This window comes from Microtus oregoni, unplaced genomic scaffold (genome assembly GCF_018167655.1).
Source record: "Microtus oregoni isolate MIOR12 unplaced genomic scaffold, Mior012 000018F_ref0000195, whole genome shotgun sequence".
Lineage (NCBI taxonomy): Eukaryota > Metazoa > Chordata > Mammalia > Rodentia > Cricetidae > Microtus > Microtus oregoni.
In genome coordinates, this window is record NW_024543077.1 from 16028095 (window position 1) to 16053361 (window position 25267).

The following is a 25267-nucleotide window of genomic DNA, read 5'->3' on the forward strand; positions in this document are numbered from 1 at the left end:
TTATGGCTCATGTACCAAAAGCATGCACTTGTTAGTTTGGAACACAGACACGTATCTCCATCTCTGGTTGTGTGGGGGTGCTTTCTCAGTACGAGAGCGCTGCAGACATGTGGGAGATCAGAAAGCTCCCACAGGCTGATGCAAAGTTTGCCGATTCTCTCTTATTTTTCTAGGTGAAAACTTCACCTTCTGGGCTTCGTCTTCTCTTCCCCATTCCGAGCCACCACATCCACTTTCAATCTTTTCCCAAAATATCCCAGCTGAAAATTTTTGCTTCTTGGTAAATCTCCCACCTTATATTGCTGCATAGTTACCTTTCAGTAACTATAACTCCGTTCTAAAATTTATTAAACTTCAATATTACAAAGGCCAAATGTGGCCCAGCTTTTGAATGGAATCAATTCAAAGAAAAATCAACTTAATAATGACAAAAAAAATAATTGGAAGAAATTTAAAGCTTTACTTAGTATCTTAGCTAGGGTTTCTATACTGGGATGAAACACCATGACCAAAGCAACTTGGGAAGAAAGGGTTTATTCAGCTCACACTGCCACAGCAGTGTTCTTCACTGAAGGATGTCTGGGCAGGAACTTGGGGCACACGCTTAGCCACAGGTAATGGAGGAGTACTGCTCATTGGCTTGCTCCCCTTGCCTTGCTCAGCATGCTTTCTTAAAAAATCCGGGATCACCAGCCCAGGGTGGCCCACCCACAATGCACTGGGCCCTCCCCCATCAATCACCAAGTAAGTGATTTATGGGATATTTTCTCAATTGAGAGTCCCTCCTCTCAAGTGACTTCAGCTTGCGCCAAGCTGATAAAAAACTAGTCAGCACACTTAGGCTTTAAAGAAAATACTAAAAGGGGAAGGAAGAGTATGCTTTCATGGATGGCACAAAAGCAACACCATCACCCAGAGTCATTGTCCTCCACATTCTCCTAGACCAGTGGTCCTCACCCTTCCTAATGCTGTGACCCTTCAATACAGTTCCTTATGTGGTGGTGACCCCCAACCACAAAATTATTTTTGTTGCTACTTCATAACTCTAATTTTGCTATTGTTGTGAATCGTAATGTAAATCTCTGTGTTTTCTGATTGTCCTTGGCCACCCTGGAAAGGGGTAGCGACCTACAGGATGAGGACCTCTGGCCTAGTTCAATGCCAGCTGCTGTGGTGTGGACCCCGGCACACCACTCCTGTGTCTTCCTTCTCCAGGGACAAGGCATTCATTCTTCCAGACGCCAGGTCCTTTTTGCAAACTGACCTCATTTGTGGTTTGCATCCTGCATCTAATGATTGACACCACTGTCCCTCCATGGGTCAGGTCAGTCCCCGAAGGCCTGGCTGGTTCCAGAGCTCCTTCTACGATTTGCAGTGTTCTCTCTCCGGCGTCCCTATGTCAGTTCGACTCTTCCCTCCGCCCAAGACTGTTTCTGTCTGCCCCTTACACGCGGGACTCCTGCCAACACCCCTGCTGAAATCCAGCAGGCCTGTGGGCCTCTTTCAGGGAGCGGCACCCCACGTGGCTGTTTTCCTTCTGTTTTCCTGTTCCTCTGGGCCTGGACTCTTTACCTCCCTGCTTCCTCTTTCCAATCCTGTTTCTGCCATTGCTAGATCAATGCTTTGTTTTTCCTCAATAGAGTTTATTGTCTTTCTTTTAAATTTATCAACAAATATAAAAAGAGACTCGCACAGCCCCATCTTTCCCTTGCCTTCGGGTTTAACGCCCTTCAATTCGGGGATTGAAATTCGTCTATGGAATTCACAGATTCAGTGTTCCTTTCTCAATAATTCTAATGATGTATTCCTGAAAAGCTGTTTCCTACAAATGGGCCAGGGTAAAGAAATTCTCTGCAGTGTTTCTAAGAAGCTTACCTTTGAAGAACGTTCGCCTTCTCTCTCCGAAAGAGCTGTCTGTTCAGTTATTTATTCATAATATGCTATGGAAAAGGAAATAAATTTACCTTCTCAAAGACTTTTAACAAAATCCAGTAACAGCATTACAGTTTTAATCTTTAAATACATCAGTCATAAAATGTCCACGGATGCCATAAATACACTACTGTGATCATAATACTCCTGCTATTGAATATTTAGGAGTCAAGGAACACAGGGTAGCATTAGCCTGGTGAGAATCTGACAAAGGGGAAAAGGCCAAGTCTTTGAGGAAACCACCAGACTCGTTGTCCTCAGTGACAGAAAATCAGCTGCCATCAGTGACTCCCTAAGCCAGGAAATCATCCAGATACATTTTCCAAGAACTCAGTGTGGGCCAGCACTGCTCTTTCTCCCCCACGCTTTGTTAAATAACAATGTATAAACCCCATGTTTTCCTACTCCTCATACCTGAAGCCTGTTTATTCTCTGCCTTGTGTAGAGATGAAGGTGACCAGCCAGAGGAAGCCACAAGTGAGGGGGGAACTAAGGGAAGTTTGAAGAACTCAGAAAAGAGTTGCACAATGGGTAACCTGGAGGGCTGGGTGAGACGAAGGGGGAAATCCCCAAGAATTCCTGAAGACAAAGGTCTCCTTCAGTTTCCTCAGTTAAGTGGTAAAAGAAGGGAAAGGGGAAGTAATTAAATCCCCAAACAGTTTAAAATTTTTAGCACTCCCCTGCCAGTACTCCGATGATCATTTCTGTTACTATTTTGCAAATCCTAGTCTAACTATTGAATTATTAATGTGTTTTGCAAAATGAGGATAATGACATCTGTTGTCACGTTTCCCACATGGACCTTAGCTCTGTGGGTCTACAAAGAGCCTGACTTCTGGCTGTCAGCCACTGAAAAAGTCTGGGGTAGCCTGTCAAATGGAAGAAAGCACTTGCCGGTAGCATTCCAGTCGCGGTAACCAGGAACTGGTCCATTTCTTGCATAATAAAAGGCCTGCCGCCTGTTCAAAATGGTGGTGAATTTAAAGTTTAAGATTGGTTACAGTTGAAATTATCTTAATTCTTGGTATAGAGTATAGTAGAGTTGCTTTCTTAACATGAAATATTGTCTTATCTACTCATCAGGAGAGCCAGTGCATTTTAAGAAAAATACAAGAAAATCAATTGACAATAAAACCAACAATTGCTTCTTTCCACCTCTCTGTCCCACATGCAGGCAAGGTATTAATCTTTCCCTCTCAATATCTCTAGTGACATGGATACTGAGTGCGTATCACATCATAACTACTTTGATAAAGAACAAGCATTTGAGAAAACGAGTATATCAAATATCTATGTGTTATTAACATTTAAAACTTTAATTTTTTGTTTTATTTTTTGAGAGAGGGTTTTTCTGTAGCTTTGGAGCCTGTCCTGGAACTCGCTTTGTAAGCCAAGCTGGCCTTGAACTCACAGAGAGGCAACGGTCTCTGCCACCCTAGTGTTGGGATTAAAGGCGTGAGCCACCACCACCCAGCATTTTTTTATTTTTTTTTAATTCAAAACAAGGTTTCTCTGTGTAACAGTCCTAACTGTCCTGGAACTCACTTTGTAGACCAGGCTGGCCTCGAACTCACTGAGATCAGCCTTACTCTGTCTTTTAAGTGATGAGAGGAAGGGTGTGACTTGAACCCAGGGCCCTCTGCATGCTAGCCAAGCGCTCTGCTGCTGAGCCGCATAGCCTCTAGAATCCAGCTGGGGATGACTAGATGATCAAGAACAACTTCTTTATAGAACACTCTCATGAATGCTGTGCCCACTCAATTAGCAAAGGTAGAGAATGTCTGTAAAAGAAATTTAAACTGGGGATGGACAGCAAAGCTAAACCAGAACCAAATCGGTTGTCAGATTGCATTTCCAAATCATCTTTTAAAAGGGAAATAGAAGAAGCTTCAGCAATGGGCGCTTGCTATGGCCTCTGTTCCTATGCTTGTCGTCTGTTATTGTGTTCGTAAGCACTACAAAAAGGTAATGATATAATACACCATAATCTTTTTTTGTTTGTTTGTTTGTTTTTGTTTTTTTTTTTTTGAGACAGGGTTTCTCTGTAGCTTTGGTGCCTGTCCTGGAACTAGGTCTTGTAGACCAGGCTGGCCTCGAACTCCCAGAGATCCGCCTGCCTCTGCCTCCCGAGTGCTGGGATTAAAGGCGTGCGCCACCACCGCCCGGCATACCATAATCTTTTAAAGAAAATACAAAAAAAGAGCCTCTTGCCACGCATGTACTGTGTCCCATCAGTTCTCTGCACCATTATTGTTTTGCTTTTGAGAGGAAAGGGATATGGCCATCTTACTTTGTCTTCTACTGACAAAGTGTTATATGTTAATAAGGGAAGGACACAAACCCCGACATCAGGAAAATATAATTTCCTAGACAAAATGAGGGTGCTGAACAAACAAACTGTATTTTGGGCAACCTTTTATATGTGTGTGTGTGTGTACACAGATAGACACATAAATCGCTTTACATGCAGATAAGCCTATTTGTATGCATCTATTTTTAGTTGTTTCTACCTGTCTTATCTTCCTATCTTATCTTATAAAAGGCATATAATCTGACAAAAAAAACATGTCAAGCTATAAAAGAGTGGAAAAAGAGAAATTGGGAAAGAACTATGAGCTGTATGAATATTTTCCAGCTCTGCAAAGCCACTTTGGAAAAAGACACTCTATTCTCCAGGAGAAGAAACAAAGGAAAAGACTCGAAACAGAGGAAGACAGGGAACCAAAATATTCTACTTTAGTTGTGAAAAGAAAGTAGTTTTTGTGAATTAGAACAGAATGTTCTTGCAAACACAGTGGAGGTCTATTGGATGGGTGGGGGAGGGGGAGAAAGAGCCAGGTAAGGGAAATAGAGGAAGACACTGGGGGAGAGTAAGGACAAAGTATAATAACATATACTTATGAAAAATGTCATAGGAACATTATTATTGTGTATGCCAACTTAATTAAAAACTCACTCAGGAGAGCTTCAGAAGAATAACTATAGGAAAAATATTTTGTCAAATGTAAAGATAAGTGATTATTATTAGAATAAATATTATTATTATTATTATTATTATTATTATTAGACTAAGGATATTTTCTTGTTTGTTAGTTGATTCCTTGAGATAGAGTCAGTCTCTCTCCTGGCTATCCTGGAGCTTGCTCTGCAGATCAGGCCGACCCTAATACACTAATACGCCTGCACCTCCCGAGTGCCAGGATCAAAGGCATGTTGGCACCAGGCCTGGCTTCATGTTTGATCACAAGAAATAGTGAAGCTATCTCAAAACTCCACGGGAAAAATGTAAAACTCCTAGAAAAACAGGGGCAAACTAAGAAAGATACAGAACATATATGAAGTGAGGTGTGGTTTTAAGATGGAGTGTAATTTTAAGAAAGAAAATTTAAGAAAGAGAATTCCATCGGCTTGGACATTGTTGCTTCTCCCTCAAGCGATGTGGATTGGTGGTATAGAACTGTACTTGCTCTTCTGTTTTGAGTTTGCACTCTATGTTTACTCACTCGAGTGTGAATTATCCAATCGCTTGAACAGTTTAAATTTCAGACTTGAAATGTGAGCCTTCTGAGGGGGAATTACAGTCGCAAAATGGAAAGTAACTTCTCCATAAAGTCAAACGAGTGTGAAGGCTTACAGAACCGGGGCTCAAGGGAAGAGAGGATAAACGATAAGGAAAATGGGGAATCCAAAAATACGTTTTTGAGACAAGGTCTAACAATGTAGGCCAGGCTGGATTCTAATTCAGAGAAGCAAGCCCTGCCTGTCTTCCTCAGTACTAAGAATAAAGGAGAATTGCAGGACACGGTAACGCACACTTTTAATCCCAGCACTTGGGAGGTAGAGGCCAGCCTGGTCTACAGAGCTAGTTCCAGGACAGCCAGGGCTACAGAGAAACTAAACTCTTCCTTGGGAAACAACAATAAAAGATTAAAGGAGAACATTACCACTCCTGGCCCTCAAATTTTCTAATCTTAATATAAAATTTTCTTATCTTATTATAAAAACAGAGGATTAAATGGACTAAGTAAATTCTAAAAGATAAGCAATATATAAACACTGGTAACCTTTAGGTTACTAAAAACAAGAAAAAATGGCTAAAAATCTCAAAATAACACATAAAATAGCAAAATAATAACAGTGATTATCAGGACAGCACAAGATGAAATATTCAGTTTTCCGGATGGGGCGCTAAGTGTAATAGTATGTGACGTTAGTGCAGTATGAAACATTCAGCCATGTAATTCAGCTGCATGAAGGTAATCAGCAGGACCACAAACAGCCAAGCTGCAGCATGGCTTCAGCAGAGGCATGCTGGCTTCAGCAGAGGCATGCTGGCTTCAGCAGAGGCATGCTGGAGGTGGAGGTGGGACAGGAAACTTGGTTAGTCTTTCTTTTTACCTTATAACAGTGTATGTACCTTTCAGTATTTTCATTAAGCATTTAGCTAAACACTTCCTGTTAACTATCTTAGTATTTTTTTCAGTGCTACCATCCCAAAGCGGACTCTTAGGAAGGGTAAAATGACATACTCCTGCATGTATAAGTGGTAGGCGAGGCAATACCACAAGAATCCTACTGCTAGTAATGCAACCAGTATCAGCATCGTGATTCCAAACAGGTCAACTGAAATTGATGAAAAGAGACATATTTTAAAAACAGATCAAAAAATTCTTATGTTTTTAACTCTTCTAGTATCATGCAATCTGAATTCCTGACATACATTCTCAGATCTCTGTTGGAATGAGGCTACAAGAGCATGCACTGCCCTGCGTGTTCTAAGGCCACCATTAATACGACAGTCACTGCTGAACCCCGCATTGGAAAGAGCTTAGCAGCCTACTGCACCAGTTCCCCTGTATTTGGCCTCTGTTTCATTTCTGGTACTTTCTCAGCAGGTAAGACAGTAAATGCCCAGACTGCCATTTCTGGGAAGGTGCCTGTAGACACCAGAGGCTGGGCTGTTGCCGAAGCACCAGTGTTCTGTTATCAGAGACAGCCCACACTGGCTGGAGGAGCAGATGTCTACTCTGGTGAACTTTCCCCTCCTTCAGACCACACAGCTTATTAGCCTGAGAGGCAGTGAGATGAACTAGAAGGGAAAACATAAAATAGGAGACCAGAGTTTCTCTTCCTAGTGAATGCAAGGTGTTTGTCTTTATAAGGTCCAAATACAGTTGATTTAAAAGACCCATAGAACCTGAAGCAAGCAGAGATTTAGGCAGAATTATATATTTTCATTTCAGTTAAGAAAAACATCAGACAACTTGTTGATAGATGGGCTTTTCTTACCAAAGTCGTGCTCACTTGGAAAATCACCTGTTTTAGCTTTTCTAGAAATTTCATTGAAAAATATTAGTACTTTTTTTTCCTGCTTTGGTAACTACCATATAGCATGTCCAAATTTGACATTACAAATAGAAAGATACTTTTTTGGTAAATGAGATTTGCTATCTGAAGGAGTCACCATTCTTAATAGTAATTCTCCAGACAGACTCCATTTGCCAAGGAAGTGTGTTACAGTAAAACCACTCGGCTCAGAACATCTGCAGAACTAACATGTACATATGTACATACATACACATACATACAATCACATGTGCACACCACACACACTCACACACACACACACACACACACACACACAGTCAAGAGTTTCTACAGCATCACAACACAAACATCCCTTAACTAGGTTATGAACATCCCACAATAGAGATTTTTACAAATGAAATCTAACTGCTGAGTATTACGGCAAGGGTCCCATCTGACTCACTTTGAATCAATTCCACCCAGAACAACCCACGAGGGCAGCACTGAAGAGAAGCCCTGGACTAGAAAATTTTGCTAATGCAAATGCAATCATTTTGAATCCCTCAAATGCAGCAAATCTCTCCTATGCGCAAGTCAGATGCAATGAAGTCACAAAAATTGAAATGAGGACCACTTACCTCTACAGTTCGCCCAGAAGATGGAGTTGAATTTGCAGTCAGAATATGGGAAACAGTACTTTTTGCAGACTTTTTCTTCTCGGCACCAAATGCACTGTGTGGGGAAGGCGGAGATAAAGCGGTGTCAGAGTAGGTAACATTGGCAGCAGGTTTGCAGAACTAGTACAAGGGAGTGGTGGCACACACCTTTAATCTCAGGATCTTTGTGAGTTCAAGGCTACCCTGGGCCCCGCGAGGTCGATCTAGAAACAGATCCAGGGTGGTGGTGGCTCACACCTTTAACCCCTGTGTTTAGGAGCTACACATCTTTAATACCAGCACTAGGGAGGTGCAGACAGGAGTGATGTGACTGGGTGGAGAGAGGAATATAAAGAGGAAGAGACTGAGTGTGGAGTCTGAGGATTTGTGGAGAGAGGATCTTGCCCTTTCGGTAGAGGTAAAAGGTCTCCGTAGTGGTGGCTGGTTTGTTTTTCTGATCTTCATTTTTTGAATCCCAACATATTTTTTTAAAATAAATCCGAACCGTTCTCAACACTGTTAAGGTATTAGTAGTAGAAATCATTGGAGGCCGTGAAGGGCTTTTTTTTCTTTTTCTTTTTTCTTTTTTTTCTTCCAGACCTGAGTTCTCAAACAACAGAAGCAGTGCATATGGCTGCCTGGGGTTCACAAGTTCCCTTTGGGAATATCTACCCTTGGGGACCACCTTGCCTTTGAGATTCCTATCCTCATTGACTGACTGATACAGAGCTCCAAACAGTGTCCCAGTGAACATCTTTGCTTTTAGCTAAAAGACTTCTCTGCTATGTGCTTTTCTTTTCGTTTTTTAAACCACAGGTGATCCATAGGTCGGAGCAAATGCACATGCTGAGCTCTTCTCTTTTCTTGACTCTCGTCCCTTCTCTTAGGATCCTGGGAATCCTTCGTGGAATTTTCACTACTACTCAGTCACACAGATGTCACGCACACTTAAATCCCTTTCTCAGATGCTGTATTTTTGAGGATTCAACCCAAAACCTGTGTCAGGAAGCAGTGTTGAGAAGCGCAGGAGGTAGTGTTTGAAATGTCCTGAAGTCCCTATTCTGCGGCAACTACTCTTCTGGGGGGTGGGGAGAGCCTGCCTCTCTTACGATGGTATTGGTCGTGCTGGCTGTCAATCAGCCTCGCGTCAGTTCCCGCCACCGTCTGCTCAGTGATGATCAGACGGTCCCATGGAAACAGGAAGTCTGAACGCAAACCCTTGTCAGCATCAGGTGCAGAATAGGCCAGTGATGTGAGCAAAGACCAGACCCTGGAAGAAGACAAAAATGCCAGGAGTGGAGCTGAAGAGATTGCTCGACCGTTAAAGGGATTTGCTACTCTTTCAGAAGATCTGGGTTTCAGTTCCCAGTACTCAGCTGGCTTACAACAACCTGTAACTGCAGGTCTAGGGGATCTAACTCCCTCTTCTGGCCTATGAGGGCTTCAGGCAAGCATGTGGTACGCGTGAGCAGACGAACACAGAAGATAAACATAAATCCTTTCTGCAGATGTCCAGACTGATAAACGGCTGCCACGCAGGACTTAGCCCGTGACGGGCATTGTTCTAAGTCTTCCATATGAACTAATTCATTTCACTCTCATAACACTCCTGTAAGCTAGCTTCTACACAGACGGGGACAATAAAGCACAGAACGGGCCAATGACTTGCATAATAAGACTGCACAGCCAGTAAAAATGGCAGCCCGGTTCTGAACTTGTAAACCGTTGTGGGAGACTGAGTCTAGATGTACTCACATCACTCCTTGCTGCAGAACCCCAAAACTATGGAGGTGAAGAATCACAGAGAAGCTTTTCTTCCATACTTGCCAAGATCAAAGGTCAGATCAAGTTGTTAAAGGAAACCCGAGAATGGGGTCACTTGGGTAGACAGACCTGTTACCTTAGGCTATGGCACTGCAAAGGCACTCAATGCTAAGGGCCTGCAGCTAGCCTTAGCTCTTAGTTCTCAGAGCTCCTAACAGTCAAGCTCATGGCGTACGGCAGTTTGAGGAGAAATTGCCTCATGAATGTGAACCTAACAGAGATGAACTTGTTATTTAAGTGCTATGCTGGTTGACAGGACCCAGTAGCCATCACAAGTCCACAGTATCCTCTAAAGTATCTCCCTCTGGAAAATGGAGATCTTTAGGATGCGTTACTTGGATGTACCTGTTGGCCAAAGAGCTCACTGCTCTGCCTGGGAAACTCAAGATGAGCACATAGCACAGACTCTGGTACAATACCACTAACGACTGTCCTCTTTTCTGAATGGCCACTTTTACTATTGTTACCTTGATTTTCCTTTCCTGTTGATTCTGGGGAGTTGTTTAATTCATTGTGTAGCTGACGTGATGGAGCGTGGCCCATGGTTACTCATTTCCAAACACAGGATTTGTTCGTGTCTGTGTGAGACTCTAGACTCAACTGGGAGCAGAACTCACAGTGACTGTGATTAAATGTCACTTTTAATGAGGACTGAGAGCATTATTTTGCCTGAGGCATTTTTAAAATGACATGTATGTCCTCAACAGGCAGAGGCTGAAATGGGGCAAAGGGAAGCAGTTCGATTTGTCTAGTGTTGACCCATCTTGTGTTTCCACTTCTGATAATTATATCCTTTGTCCTTGTGGGTGTCTTCACTCAATGCTGTGTGGCTCTGAAGCTGTCAATCAGCTCTTCTCAGTTCCTTTCTTGCATATAGAGCAGTTGCAGTTATTTGACCCGGGCAGTGACACTCAAGGTAGTTCATCCCTCTGGCCAGTCTATTGTGCTGGTTTGACCTGAAGAAGAGCAATTAGAACTCTCTTTGGATCCACAGACGTTGTGCGAGCTGTAGCAGTGATCATTCTTCTTGCTGGTTTGGAGAAGACCCAGATTGTGTGGGAGAAAGTGAGGTCACTCTACAGGGCAGAAGAGAAACGGGAGTGTGACAGCCTTTGAGAGTGTGACAGCTGAACATGAGGCCACGCCCACTCGGTTTTATGAAGGCGTGAATTCTCTCTTCTATTAAATCAGCTTGAGATGAGTTTCTACCACTTAACCACAAAAAGATACCTTAACTACTGTAACTATGTCCAAAAAGTCTTCAAAGCACAGAACTTCATATTCATTGCCCAGGGTAACAGTATAATATATTGAGTGTCCCAAATTGGTAATGTATAATTTAAAACTAATATAACATGAGATTTTTCCTTGTAGCTAAGGAGGGTGAACCGTGTAACTAGGAGAGCTTTACAACCTCAACTTCTTATATGACAGCTAAGAGTCTAGCTAAGGGCTTTGGAGTGATGGTTACTATTGCTCCATGGGACAGCTGGAATATTCATTTTGGAGTAGAACCTATTTTAACAACTTTATGCACATATAGAAATTGCTATTTTATATGGAAACATTATTAAAATGTAAAATACAGGAAGGGCAAAGGTACATAATGATGATAAGTGGTGGGTTGATATTGTGCTTAAAAGGGTGTAATATTATACTACAAACAGAAAATGAGTGTTAGGATGCAAAGAACAAAAGAAAGTTTACAGCCAGGTGCAGCAGAGATTGGACAGATGAACAAAGCATTGTTTCTGCTTCCTGGAAGGTGGAGTGTGCACACTTTAGAGAAACAAAGTCACATCTCTGAATACAAGAATATTATAATTTCAAGATAGTCAACATTTAAAATGTGATAACAGGAAAAAGTATCCCTTCTATTCAGAATGACCAGACAAGGTTTCTTTCGAGCAATATGAGGAATGTAGCATGAGTCTTGAGGAACAAGCAGATGTGTACAGGGAAGGGGAGAGATGCAGGAGACACGGCAGAACACTAATAAAAGGACTGTGATGGCAAAGTGAAAATCTGTACTGGTGGGTCTTTGTAAAGTCATTCAGAAAGATAGATGTCTCTTGCATTGTGATGGGCTTTGACTGTCCAACTAAAGGGTTCATATATTGTGTTTTACTTAACAATAGAGACTGAATTGGATTATTTGGGAGGTAAAGGTGACTTAATTCAAAATCTAATTATAATGACTAAGGCTTGAGAAGAGACTGGAAGGTCAGGGGTATGCAAATGAGGGATTGAGTAGCAGTTTACAATGTCTAGGATTGCTCCATTGGAAAGAAAAGAATAGACACGTTTTCTGGAAGGCAGAGAAGTCAAAGATTTTTAAAATTAGAATTCTTGAGGGATGATGCCAGGAATAAAGAAGACAAAATGATCAACTTAGTTAAAGGCATTTTAAGTTTGAAGTGAGAAAAACAAATACCAAGAAAGAAATGTTAATCTAGCAGCCGTGAGCATCGCTCTTAGAGATCTGGTAGGCGTAAGGGTCTCCGGTAAGAGAGCACAGGATGAGCATCCATTGTAACAATGTTCTCCTTGCAGTGGATGGTAATAAACACAGAGACTCACAACAGGACAATGGGGGGGGGGGCACTTTAGAGTGCTCAGTCCTGAATGGGATGTAATTACCAAATCCCTCCCTCAAGCCTCAGAGGTCTATGCAGAAAAGGAAGCCGAGAGTGTAAGGTCCGGAGGTGCTGGGGGATGCCAAGGAGACAGTGCTTTCCAGCTCCACCAAGACTGATGTGCATACGAACTCATAGCGGGACAGCAAGCACAGGACCTGCACAGGTGCAAACCAGATAGCATTCTGGGAAGTTATTTGCCATTGATGGATGCTGGGAGAGGGAAAAAAATCAGTTTTCTTCAGTTAAACACATTCTTCAATATCACCCATATTCAAGGGCAAGCCTCAGGGGTTCAGGAAGAGTTGGTCCACACAAAATGGACTCCAAGTTTTATTTTCATTCTTTTAACTTTTATTTTTAAATGTGTTTTTTGTTTGTTTGTTTTGCTCTGTTTGGGTGGGTCTTTTTTGTTTTTTAAGAGAGAGAGAGAGAGCATTAAGTTGGGTGGGAAGGGGAGGATCTATACAGAATTGAGGGAGGGGAAAGAATGATCAAAGTATGTTGTATAAAAAAGTTTCAGTGAAAATACATTCAAAATACTTCATGTTACAAAACCAAAGACGAGTATATTAACTTAGGGATGCTCTCATGAGAAAGATGAAACGAGGTAAGGGAAAGAGAGGTGGGTGAGTGAAGAGGCCCCTGGAAAGGGCAAGATGACCAAAGAAAGAGCTAACATCTGGAAGAGCAAGTGGATGGTTTGAGATGCCATGGCATTTGGTTACGGGGAGGCTTTAGCAACCTGTAAGTAAGTTTGCTAAAGACGACATGACACTGTGTGGCAAGCAGTAGTAAAATACATACATTGCCTACGAAAAAGAACAAAAAGGATTTTTCATTTTATCTGAACCAAAGGAAGACGACAAGGCAGAGAAACAGACGGCAGCTCTAAGCAATCAATGAGATGACAGCACCTCTGAGTCTTTAAAGGTGTGCGTATACTTATGCGCTTTTTAAAACTGTGTTTATTTCCTTATCACGTATGTGTGCACACGTGTACAATACACAGCTGTGGCGTGCACGAAGTCAGCAGACAGCTTACAGGAACCAGTTCTCTCCTTCCGTCTTGTGGGTTCTAGGAATCAACCTTGGGCCAACAGACTCTGCGGTAAGAACTTCTACCCACCGAGCCCTCTCACTGGCCTGCTTCTGAGGCTGACGCAAGAACAGAGGCAAGACTACAGAGACGCACCTTGAAGGTTTCTAAAAGAACGTGTAAGAGAGAAAGCTCTGACATCATTCAGCAGAAAAGAGAGAACACAAGGCCTACCAGATGGCCTTAAACATGTCAAAGAAAAGCATCCTCCACAAGATGTCTGGATCTGAACCCATCATCTCCTAGTATATACGCCCTACACACTTTTGTATGTGTTCACTATCGGAAAAACAAGTGTTAAAATGGATCTCTTGGTGCAATTTGGGTTCCAGCATTTATAAATGCATCTGATAATCACATAACAGCCTTCCCATGTGAACTAGTCAACACATAAGTTAGGCCATGAGAGGTTTACAAGTCTTATAGCTTTCTATATGTCATTCCTTTCCATCCTGAACAGTAATCCATATCAGGAAGGGATGAATGATAAAGACTTGTTTGTAGAGACAACCCAGGATCTACTCTGAGGCATTGCTTTAACTCACCGCAGAATTCAGCCTTGTCACTCCAATTAGTCAAGAACAAAACTTACCAAAGACAATCTCACCACTGTGACCTCAGGACTGAGAACCATCATTTCAGAGACTCAGCAGTGATACATAAAACTCTAAATGGCAGCAAAAGACCCGCAAAAATTGCTTAGTTGGCATGGTCTTCTTAAAGGTTTACTTTTAATGGAACAAATACATCAACGTTTTGGTGGTGCGTGAGGGCATGAGTGTGTGTGTGTGTATTCAAAGTATGAGTGTGTGTATGCATGTGAAAGCCAGGAATCAACTTTAGGTGTTGATCCTCAGGAGGCCCCAGGTTGGCCAGTTTGGCTAGGTTAGCTGGCCAGAAAGTTCCAGAGATTTGTCTGACTTGGCTTCCCCAGCCCTGGCTTTTCTCATGGGTCCTAGGGATCCTAACTCAGTTCCTTGTGCTTATAGCGAGCATTTCACTCAATTAGCTCCCCAGCCCCCACATTTTCTTTCTCATATGCTGTGTTTATGAGCAAGTTAAGGGTGGGCTTTTAAATAAGTTTTTTTTATGGATTTGTTTTGGCCAGAACATTTTCTAATTCTAGAAAGGATGGCCTTTGCTATCAGACTACAAGGAAAATATTCAAACAGAATCTAAAGATTCTCTTTCACCTAAGAACATACATTATATGAACTCAAACTATAATGTTTGGGGGAAATTAGATGCTGGTGTGATAATTCTCTTGAGTTAAGTGAAACAATGAACACAAAGTAGGGCTTTCCAAGATACGCCAAACATCTGTCCCTCCTGTGTGGTTCCAAGGAGAACGCAAATACTTGGTTGCTGTAGGAATTGCTGCCTGTAAAACAGGTCTTTGGAGCAGTGTGGGAAATAATAAAATCTGCGAGTGGAAGTCACTGTCCCATCTCCAGATGTGTCATAATGGCTTGTGTGTAGAAATGTTTCAAGATAAAACTCTCTACCTTGTTACATTAGCGAGTGTATTGAATGCAGCGCAGGCTCCTTCTAATAGCTCAATAGTTATTGAATGCTTTCCACTCGATCACTGCAAGTGTGTGCTGGGAAATGTGTGAGGTGTGTTGACGCAAAGGTGGTGAAAACCCTGCCTTTGTCCTAGGGAACTGAGAACAGGAAATATGACAGCAAAAGACCAACACAATATATATCGTATGAAAGAAAATGGAACGATGCATAGGTGTAAGTCCTACGAAGTATAGCAGGACTGCAGGAGGTATTAATCCTTTAAGGAAAAATGATAAGGATATGTAAATCTGAATAAAAATGACAGTCATCCTAAAATTCAGTGATTGAAGCTAATACCCAGAGTCTCTGTTTTTGTCTTTAAAATTAAAAGATCAAGTCACCTTTTGAGATTGAGATGTGAGGGGTGTGAATGATATTGGCATTTTAAGGATGGTCACAATGTTCTAGAACTACTACTGTGGGCATTCTTAGGAAATGTTGCTAACCAAAAGAGCAAAGAATAATTAGCACCTGGGATCAGGTGGCCTTAGCAGCTGTACTAACGAGGGCTGTGTTGTAGTGTGTCTGTGCAGTAATTCGCTAATAATGCCTCGCACTGGAGCATAGGAGGATCAGAGACCAACCAGAGCTGGGCAATGTGAGTGGCCAACAGGAAGGCAAGTTTGTTAACAATATAGGAGAACATCATTTACTGCTGGCATCACTAAAGGCTAGACCACAGTCCTATCTGTCTTCTAATGTATCTTCAGCATTGGTGTTACCACTAAAAGCCCCTACAGAATGTGTTCAGTCCTTTCTGTCTAGTTACTAACCTTATAAAAACAGGGAAAGGGAAACAATAACAATAAAGTCATCTTTGTAATGTGGCTGTGATCAGCAAAATCCAGCCTAGAGGAAGCTCAGCAGGACAACAATCTGTTCTGTAATGAATAATTTGCAATAAAAGAAAAGGAGAATAGAAAGAATACATAGACTCAGAGAGACTTAAGGTATGTCTCCACCAATTACAGCATGTGGATCTGATTAAAGAATGCATAGACTCAGAGAGACTTAAAGTATGTCTCCACCAATTACAGCATGTGGATCTGATTTAAACAAACAAATATGAAACAAAAAAAAGTAACTGGGTACTTAGTTGTTAATTTTTAGATATGATTATATATGTAATACTTCAATTTTTATTGAAGACATATATAGAGGGTCAAATATTTACAAATAAGATGATATTCATGTCATTATTGACTTCAAAATAATCTACTTGGAAAGAGGGATGTCCATGAGATAAAGTTACCCAAGATGACCCTTAGTGCTATAAAGTTTTATTATACTGTCTCCTATATTATTTTTTAAATACGGGGTTTCTTTTAGTTGCCTAGGCTAGCCTTCAACTCCTGGACTCAAGTGATGCAGCTACCTCAGTTTCCTAGCGAAGGACAAGGAGCTCATGCCATAGTTCACAGGTATGCTTCCTCTACTTTTATATGCTTGAAATTTTGCATGGCAAAAACAATGAAAAACAAAAAGGTGGGGGGATTAATCTACGTGAATGATTAAAATTCACAAGGGAGCCTGGTGAGGTCAGGGGCAAGCACCTGAAGGAAACTGAGGGGACTAAGGGCTGAGTGGGAGGGTGGGTAGATAGACTTATCTTGTTGAGGCATAAGCATAGGTACAGTGCCAGGAAAGGAGAAAATGACGGGCACCATAGGCAGTTCAGGGCTCAGAGAGTTATCCCTGTTATCCGAACCACAGAGTTAAGGAAGTGGACATGGAGACAGCATGTGTCTGAGCCAGGGTTATCTGAGGAAAGCTGGTAACGTGGTGGGAACAGAGTGGAGAATTCAATGAGCCAGAAACTCATGTCCTCAGTAAAGCACAAGAGTGACCTGGAAGAAGAGCAGAGGCCAATGATACTTATCTAGATCACGATGGCAGAAACCATCACCAGAGTGTATGGTCAGTTCTCCAAGAGAGTAGACCTGAATGACTTTTCAAGTGTTACGACACAGCTGTGTGGTGTGGGACATCCTTCTGTCTACATATTGTTGCCTTTATTGGTTAATGAATGAAGAATTTGTCTTGGCCTGTGATAGGGTAGAATAGAGCTAGACAGTGGAACTAAACTGAATGCTGGGAGAAAGAAGGCAGAGTCAAGGAGATGCCATGGAGCCAGCAGAGGAGAAAGACACGAGTCACCAGTTAGAACGTTGCCGGTAGGCCACCAGTCTTGTGGTAAAATATAAAATAATGACAATGGGTTAAATTAAGATGTAAGAGCTAGCCAATAAGAAGCTAGACCTAAGAGGCGAAGCAGTGATTTAATTAATACAGTTTCTGTGTGATTATTTCTGGAGTCTGGGCAGCTGGGACATGAACAATCATCTCCTATTGGACACTATCTGTACACTATTGGACACTATCTGTACACTATTGGACACTATCTGCTTCATCGCTGTTGGGATTTTGTTTTTTACTTATTTGTTGTTTTCTTCAAAGCTGGAAATAAAAAATAATTATACAAAAAAAAGACATTTAATCATCTGAGAAGGGGACCTTAGTTATGCTGAGGTTATGGATCATGTGCCATTCTTTCTAGCCTTTAGAGGTTATAATGAAAATATTGCCATATTTCAAAAGCTATAGCTTTGTTTACAAAAATTCTTCCAACATTTTGGTGTGATTTCATTTTTCAAGCAAAAACTTGCTTTCTTTTTGATGTATTATTTTCCAGATGGAAGTACAAGTCTATACTGAAGTATTTCCATTATTTTTTTAGACCCACAAAGGATGGTTTACAGTAAAGGGACATATATTCATAGCTGTCATTATTTGTTTCAGCTGTCAAAGTGTAGGAAACAAAACTTAGCATATCTTCCAGGTGACAACTGTAAGCATGTAAATTCATAACATTCCCAGGACAATTTATTCATAAGAAAATTAACTTACTCTCTTGTCTCGGGTACACGATGGACAAGTTTGCTTTTGAGCACAGTCTACAAAAAAATAAAAAGCATAAAAATTAAAACCAAAGCCAATTTATTGCTCAATTTATTCCTGTTTCAAGCTCTATTCATCCATATTCAAACAGCTTGCTTTTTTATTTACATACACCTAGTGCAGTCCTCATATGGTGGTTTGCATACTATCGGCCCTACAGGCTCATATGTTTGGAGGCTTGGTCCCTAGTTAGCAGAACTGTTTTGGGGAAGGATTAGGAACAGTGGCCTTGTTGGAGCAGGTGTGGCTTTGAAGTTTAGAAGCCCACACCAGGCCCATTGTTTCTCTTTCTATAAGCCTCCTGCTTGTAGATCAGCTGCTTGGAGAGCCTCCCCTACTGCTCCAGCGCCATGTTTGCCTGCCTGTTGTCATGCTTGTCATCATGACGGTCATAGACTCGCCCTCTGAAACCATAAGCAAGGCCCCTAACTAAGTATTTTCTTGTATAAGTTGCCTTGGTCATGTTGTCTCTTTACAGCAATAGAAAACTAATGAAGACACACTACCATTACAATTTAATCCCCAACTCATTTCCCTTAGTTTCTGGGGAAAAAAAATATGAGATGGCATTATTGAGTGTTGATTAGCCAACTTCTACAAAACAACTGACAAGATAATCAAAATTAGCAAATTGTCAATTGCACCACACAGTTTTAATATACCATATCATACCTTAGAAATAGTTTAGTAACTCCTTTGTTGTCAGAACAGCTTTACAAAGACATTCCTGGCTAATTAATTAATCCCTTATTTAAAAAAGAAACCTGAGCCGTGCAGTGGTGGCACACACCTTTAATCCCAGCACTTGGGAGGCAGAGGCAGACAGATCCCTGTGAGTTCAAGACCAGCCTGGTCTACAAGAGCTAGTTCCAGGACAGCCAGGGCAATTACACAGAAAAACCATGTTTTGAAAAAACAAAATAACAATAATAGTAATATAAATAAAAATTAAAAAGAAACTTGCAATTCTCCAACCTGCTTTGCCACAAAACTTAAAAAGCTCCTTCCAGATGAAGATATTTTTCCTTTGTAGAAAAGTGATAGCATAATAGTATCACTTATCTGTGAAAGTTCTATAATGAAAACTGAGTTCAAATTCAAAAACCCATTTTGACGGCTCATGTTATTACTCTGATGGCTTCTGAAAAAACGAAGTTTATATCTGATATCTGGTGCTCATGTTTTATAACACAAGAATAATCAAGTTATTCTACCCATTATTTGGTGGCAGAACTCACAGGCTTTGTAAGAACAGTCTATTTAGTTTCAGATTGTTTAATTAGATGCAGAGCTTACCGGCTGGGAAAAAAAAATACAGTTCAGTTCTTGAATTAAATCTTATTGATCATTAGTTCTTTTCCTACCCTTGAAGAATGTTAAAATTCCTACAGTAACATTAGACAATGAAAAGACAAAGTAAATAGAAAAGATTCTAAGGCTTCGAGAGTGTCCAAGATGCTGCTCCAGGTTTATTTCAGGAGAAATGACCTGGTCACCATTATCTGAACTCTGAAACCAGGGCCAGCAAGCTGGGCTCAGCGAGCAAATGCAAAGGTCTTGCAAGCCTAAATGCCTGAGTTCAGGGCCACAAAAAGGGGGAGGAGAGAGCAGACTGCACAGAGTTGATCTCCAACTTCCACAGGCGTGTGTGGATCTGAGATACACACCACCTTCAAAATAATAATGAATAAAGTTCAACTTCAAAAAGAAGAAACCAAAAATGTATTGCTTTGAACTAAACTCCAGATTTTCTCAGTTTTTACACCAGTGTCTTGTTTGTGTTTCAAGGTCTTGTGGGATTCCGTATTGCCTTCAGACATCTTGTGTCCTCCATCTGCAACAGATGTCTGTCCTGGTTTGTCATGACCTGGGAGTTTCTGATAAATGTGGATCAGCATTTTATGGGATGCCTCTCAGTTTGTATTTGTATTTGTAACTGTGTGTGCACACATGTGTGTGCACATATGTGTATGCATGCATGTGTGTGTGCATGCGTGCAGGTTTACATACACCAAGGACATGTGTGCATGTCAGAGTATAGCCTCCAGTATTGGGTCTCACCTTCTACATTGTTTTGAAGCAAGTCTCTTGTTTATCATTGCATATCCAAGTTAAGCTGGTCACGAACTTCTAGGAATAAACATGTCTGTCTTCCCTCTTGCCGCAGATGGGGATCACGGATCTGACTTTATATCATTTCTGGGGGTATGATCCTAGTCTTCACGCTTAGGCTCAGCTTTAACCACTGCACTATCTTCCAAGCCCCAGCCTGGTTTTTTTGTTTTTTTGTTTTTCGAGACAGGGTTTCTCTGTGGTTTTGGAGCCTGTCCTGGAACTAGCTCTTTTAGACCAGGCTGGTCTCGAACTCATAGAGATCCGCCTGCATCTGCCTCCCAAGTGCTGGGATTAAAGGCGTGCGCCACCACCGCCCGGCCCCAGCCTGGTTTTTATGTTTGTCTCCAGTGTTTATTTCCTTCCATGCAATCACCTTTTTCATGACTGCTAGAACATGGCTCTTTGCTAGTTTTTGTGGAATTATTGCTAGTCACTCTCTCTATAATATCCAGAATGTTGCTGATCCAGAGAATCACATCTTCTTCCTTGAAGAATATAATTACAAATGTCTAGCTGGTGGCATCAATATTTATAGCCAACTTGTCTTAGGGTTTCTATTGCTGTGAAGATACACCATGACCACAACAACTCTTTGTTTGTTTTAGTTTTGTTTTGTTTTTTGAGACAGGATTTCTGTATGTTGCTTTGGAACCTGTCCTGGAACTAGCTCTTGTAGACCACGCTGGCCTCAAACTCGCAGAGATCCGCCTGCCTCTGCCTCCCAAGTGCTGAGATTAAAGGTATGTGTCACCACTGCCCGGCCACAGCAACTCTTATAAAGGGAAATATTTAACTGGGTGGCTCACTCACAGTTCAGAGGTTCAGTCCATTAGCATCATGGTGGGACATGGTGGCATGCCGTCAGACCTGGTGTTGGAGAAATAGCTGAGATTCTTACATCTTGCAGCAGGAAGTGGTATGGCTCACTGGGTGGCATCTTGAGCATATATGAAACATCAAAGCCTGCCCCTACAGTGACACACTTGCTCCAATAAGCCACACCGACTCCAACAAAGCCACACCTCCTAATACTGCCACTCCCATTGAATTTATGGGGGCCACTTACATTCAAACTACCACAAACTTCCTTTTATTACCATTATAGTAAATAAATTAACAAAGATACTTAGGGAAGAATTCTTTTTTCAAGGACAGCTAAGAGAAAAAAGATAAATGAGATTCTATTTACTGAATTTTTAGTTGCTAAGAACCTAAGCTGACATCCTCACTTATAACCTCAGTGGCTTTCCTGATGTACAGCTCCTTCGGCTGCCACTCTGGAACTCGTGAGCATCTAGAATGCTTCTGAGCAGCAGTGCCTGTCACAGTGCCGATAGGTGAGCCTTATCTAGACTATAAACATCTTTGATTGTCTGGTAACACCTTCTCAGGATAGAGAAAGGCCTTTCCTGCCCAGACCTAAGAGACACAAGAAGTTTCTGTCTATAATAATCCCTTACCCTCTCTCCAGATCTTGAAGACAAGGCTGCTTAAACTCGTGAACTATTAAGACTTAAATTTTTCTTCAATGATTATGGTCATAACTTACAACCTCATATTGTTCTGCTTTTAATATATTCCAAGATTGAATTCCTTCACAGAAACCTTTTATATTTTCCCCATTACTATTTTTTATAACACGATGTGGGATCTTATTCCTAAAACTGGACAACTGTATCATAACACCTGATGGCTCCAGACATGCAGACAGCAGCCCAAGGAACTTGCCAAAGGCTCACAGAAAAAATACTTGTATTTTCTAGATCACAGAAGTTTCATACTAAGATTTTTGAAATGGAGAGATTCTAGTTAACCACCGGATATACAGAGTATTCTGAGGGGATGCTATTGATGAACTAGCCTGCCTCCATTGTAGGCTTAAAAGCCGTCTTATAGTAAAGACAAACTGTGTTCATTCATATTTACGATTAAATCTTTGTTTCTCAAGGATTGGACTGTGTCCTACCTTGTAATCTTAACTACAAATGGTTCTGTACTGCCTTTTCCAGGATGGCAACCATACTTTTGTTTCTAAAGGTTATTATGACCACCAGTTGTTATGACAACCTTGTTATGCCCACCTTGCAACCATGTCTTTCAGTAGGTTGTTATGACTAACTTGTTATTCTTATGTTCTGCTTCTATAACCCCCCTATTTGGCCACTAAACTATCCATTTGGGAACCCCCCCACCCCTGAGCTACAACCTTATCTTCCTCACATCCAATGCTGACCTCTTGAACCCCACCTTAGAGGGAAGCCATCCACATACACAAATAAAAGGCTTGCTTTAATTAATTGCTTGCTTTAATTAATTTGGCCTTGATGATTTGAGTCGGTGATCTTTCTCCTCGCATCTTTGGAAGCAACAGTTCTGTCCTGCATAGGCAGGGATCATGTAGAATATATAGAAATAATTTAAAACACAAGTCATTTTCAGCTCCCCCAAAAAGAACTTTGAGACCCTGGCCCTGAGGGCACATTTGAGGCAAGAGAATGGGGCGGGCAATGAGATTGGGAGGCCTCCACAGAGGCTGCAAAATTAGCCTATGAAAAGAGCAAGCTGGCAAAAATGAAGGCCAGAACAGCCTCCCACTGGCACTCAACCTCACCCACACCCCAGAGACTAGGGCCAACTAGAGCGCAGAGGTGGCCCTCCAGGGCGTCTTAGTTCCTCACAACAGAGAACCCAGTCCCTGGGTGGGACTTAAGAAGCCAATGCGACAGGAAGCACAAGAGGTGGGGCCCAGAGCTGCATCATGCCATGTGCCTGACACCCAAACATGTGCAGGCTGGCATAAACACCAGCTGTTTGGAGCTCTAAGTGCATCTTGCCTTAATAAACTAACTGTCCCTGCTTCTGCTGGAGAAAACTCTCCTCAACTCCAATTCTCTCTACTTTACCTGTTGATTTCTCACACAAACATATAATTTGTTGAATATTCTTTTTTTAAAAATATATCTTTTACTGTACAGTTTAAAATATATATTTTAGGCAAATAAAAATTTATTAAGATGTCATCGTTGTTTATTTACTGTGTGTAAAAATAAAACGGCACCAGCTCCTCTGTTTGATTTTTAATTTGAAATTTCTCTTATTTAATATTAATACTGGTACATTTGCCTTCTTTAATAACATTTGCAAAGAATTTTTGTTTAGGCTCAAGAACTATTTTATTCATGTTTAAAAGGAAAAGAGAAAATAAAGAGAAATTCAAGGCAGGCAAGCTATAAATTTCAGTAGTTATCAAAAGGGCAATGAAGAACAGAACAACAACAAAGGAAAAAATAACCCATGCTGTGTGAGGCAGCCTGGAGGTCAGATACACAGAGGATAAACAGCTTCACGGTGAGAAAAAGCCCGAGATGTTGGGGGGGGGACCCACAGTGTTAGAGCAAGCGTGTTCAGAAAAGAGAAAACGGAGACCAAGTTAGATAGGTGCTCAGACTTGAGCTTCATGGTCGCAGCTGGGTGAGCTCCTGCGCTGGGGGCACGGATTCTGGAGGGGCGAACACATCATCACCTCCGGAAAAGACTAAGCAATCCACCTGTCTCTAGCTCGTCTTCCTAGGGCTGGCCCCTTGGCATGGTGGTTGATCCCTTCAGATGGACTGCTAGCCCCGCACCCAAGCCCGGAATTCCAGTCTCTTGACCAGAAGGAGTTTTATCTTAGCCCGTCATCCCTGCTTCTCTGACATGTCTCCCTCGGAAGAGCTAACCCTAAAATCATGTAAGAGCCAGATCAGGCATGAGAGCCCCCACGAGAGTCTGCTTCTGGCCTCTCTGGCCCCTGGCAATGAGGGGACTGCCAAGAAACAGAAACTGGCCACTTTTCTTTGGCGTCTTTCTATACTAAACTGCATAGCCGGTTTCTCCTGGTTCTCATCAATAGAATTTAGGCAGTGGGAACAATCGGAGTTCAGTTTTCACTAGATTCCCTCATAACATAAAGAACCTTCTTACAAAAATGTCTCCCCACCACCCCACCACCACCACCACACGACCAGTATTGAAATGAACAATTGAGGCAGCTAGGATGCCCCAACCGAGAAGCCCGTGGGGTACCGCCACAGCACCCCGCCTGGCGTCACAGGTCACTCACCCATTTCTACGTGCTTTGCTTCTAACTGCCGGTTCCAGAATTGGAGGGTTTTCGTACTTTTATGGTCGGAGATAAACAGCTGGATGAGAGCTAGCGAGAGGAACAAGGGCAGGAGAATGTGGCTCCAGACCCTCAGCCAGCGCATGGCTTGGGTTGGCCTCTGCACACAGGACACTGGACTCTATAGGAAGATCCTGCGCAGGGACCCCACTCAGGGGCCCCACCCAGCCCTGGGCCCCAGGCCGTCCTGTTCTGACCCCTGCACGCCAGCATAATCAGCAGAACCTTGGAATGTTAAGGCTGGAATGAGAACGTTGAGACCGCCCTCCTGGTGCGCACCGGACTCAAGCCCTGAGAGCCGCAGGCCGGCTGTGCGCTGGACCAGAGGAAAGGCTCCTTCTCTGCCCCAGAAGCCTTTTCCGCTATGCTGCTGATTTTTGATGAGAGGAGTAAGTTTTAATTTCCAGTGTCCGTCGCATATAAAGTAATTGGCCCTTCTGGAGAGACGTAAATGAATCCCCATTCTCTCATATCTCTCAGGAGGGTACACGGCAGGCCACGAAACACATTGTCTGAAAATTTCCAGTCCGGGACTTGACTCTGCTGGGAACAGGTGATTACTCCGATACAGTTGCTCAAGGCGTGTGTTTTACATAATACAAAGATGAACCTCTCTTATTTTCATAATCATTTGTTTAGTAGTCATAATATAGAATGGCAACAATGTAAACTTACCTTTTAAAGCAAATCTCTTCAAAAACTCAACTTTCGGAAATACAATAGCTGTACACAAAGGGTATGGGCAAGAGTTGGGCAGGTGGGACCAGAATGCTGAACCCAGAGCGCTACTGACCTGAGCGACTGCAGAGAACCGGAGGTGGACGCCAGAGAGATAGAAAAATGCCCTTAAGTAAAGACCATTTTGGTTTGGTTTTAAAGATCATTTCCATGTCCCTAGCATACTGATCTATACTGTGACTTGCCAGTGAAATATCCAATACTGGCCATAAATATGGAAGACGGAAAGACGCTCGACAGCCTGTTGGTTAGGGTGACAGCAAACAGAGGAGTA

General features: G+C 42.1%; 1 protein-coding gene across 1 annotated transcript; it reads right to left on the reverse strand.

Annotated features, from left to right (window-relative positions):
- Positions 1–6394: 6394 nt before the first annotated feature.
- Positions 6395–24340, reverse strand: LOC121458660 (PTTG1IP family member 2-like). Its single transcript, XM_041667957.1, has 4 exons — positions 24196–24340; positions 17928–17974; positions 7878–7971; positions 6395–6555 (listed from the first exon to the last, which is right to left on the reverse strand). The coding sequence occupies exons 1-4, from the start codon at positions 24338–24340 to the stop codon at positions 6395–6397; spliced, it is 447 nt and encodes a 148-aa protein (XP_041523891.1).
- Between the last annotated feature and the right edge of the window lie 927 nt (positions 24341–25267).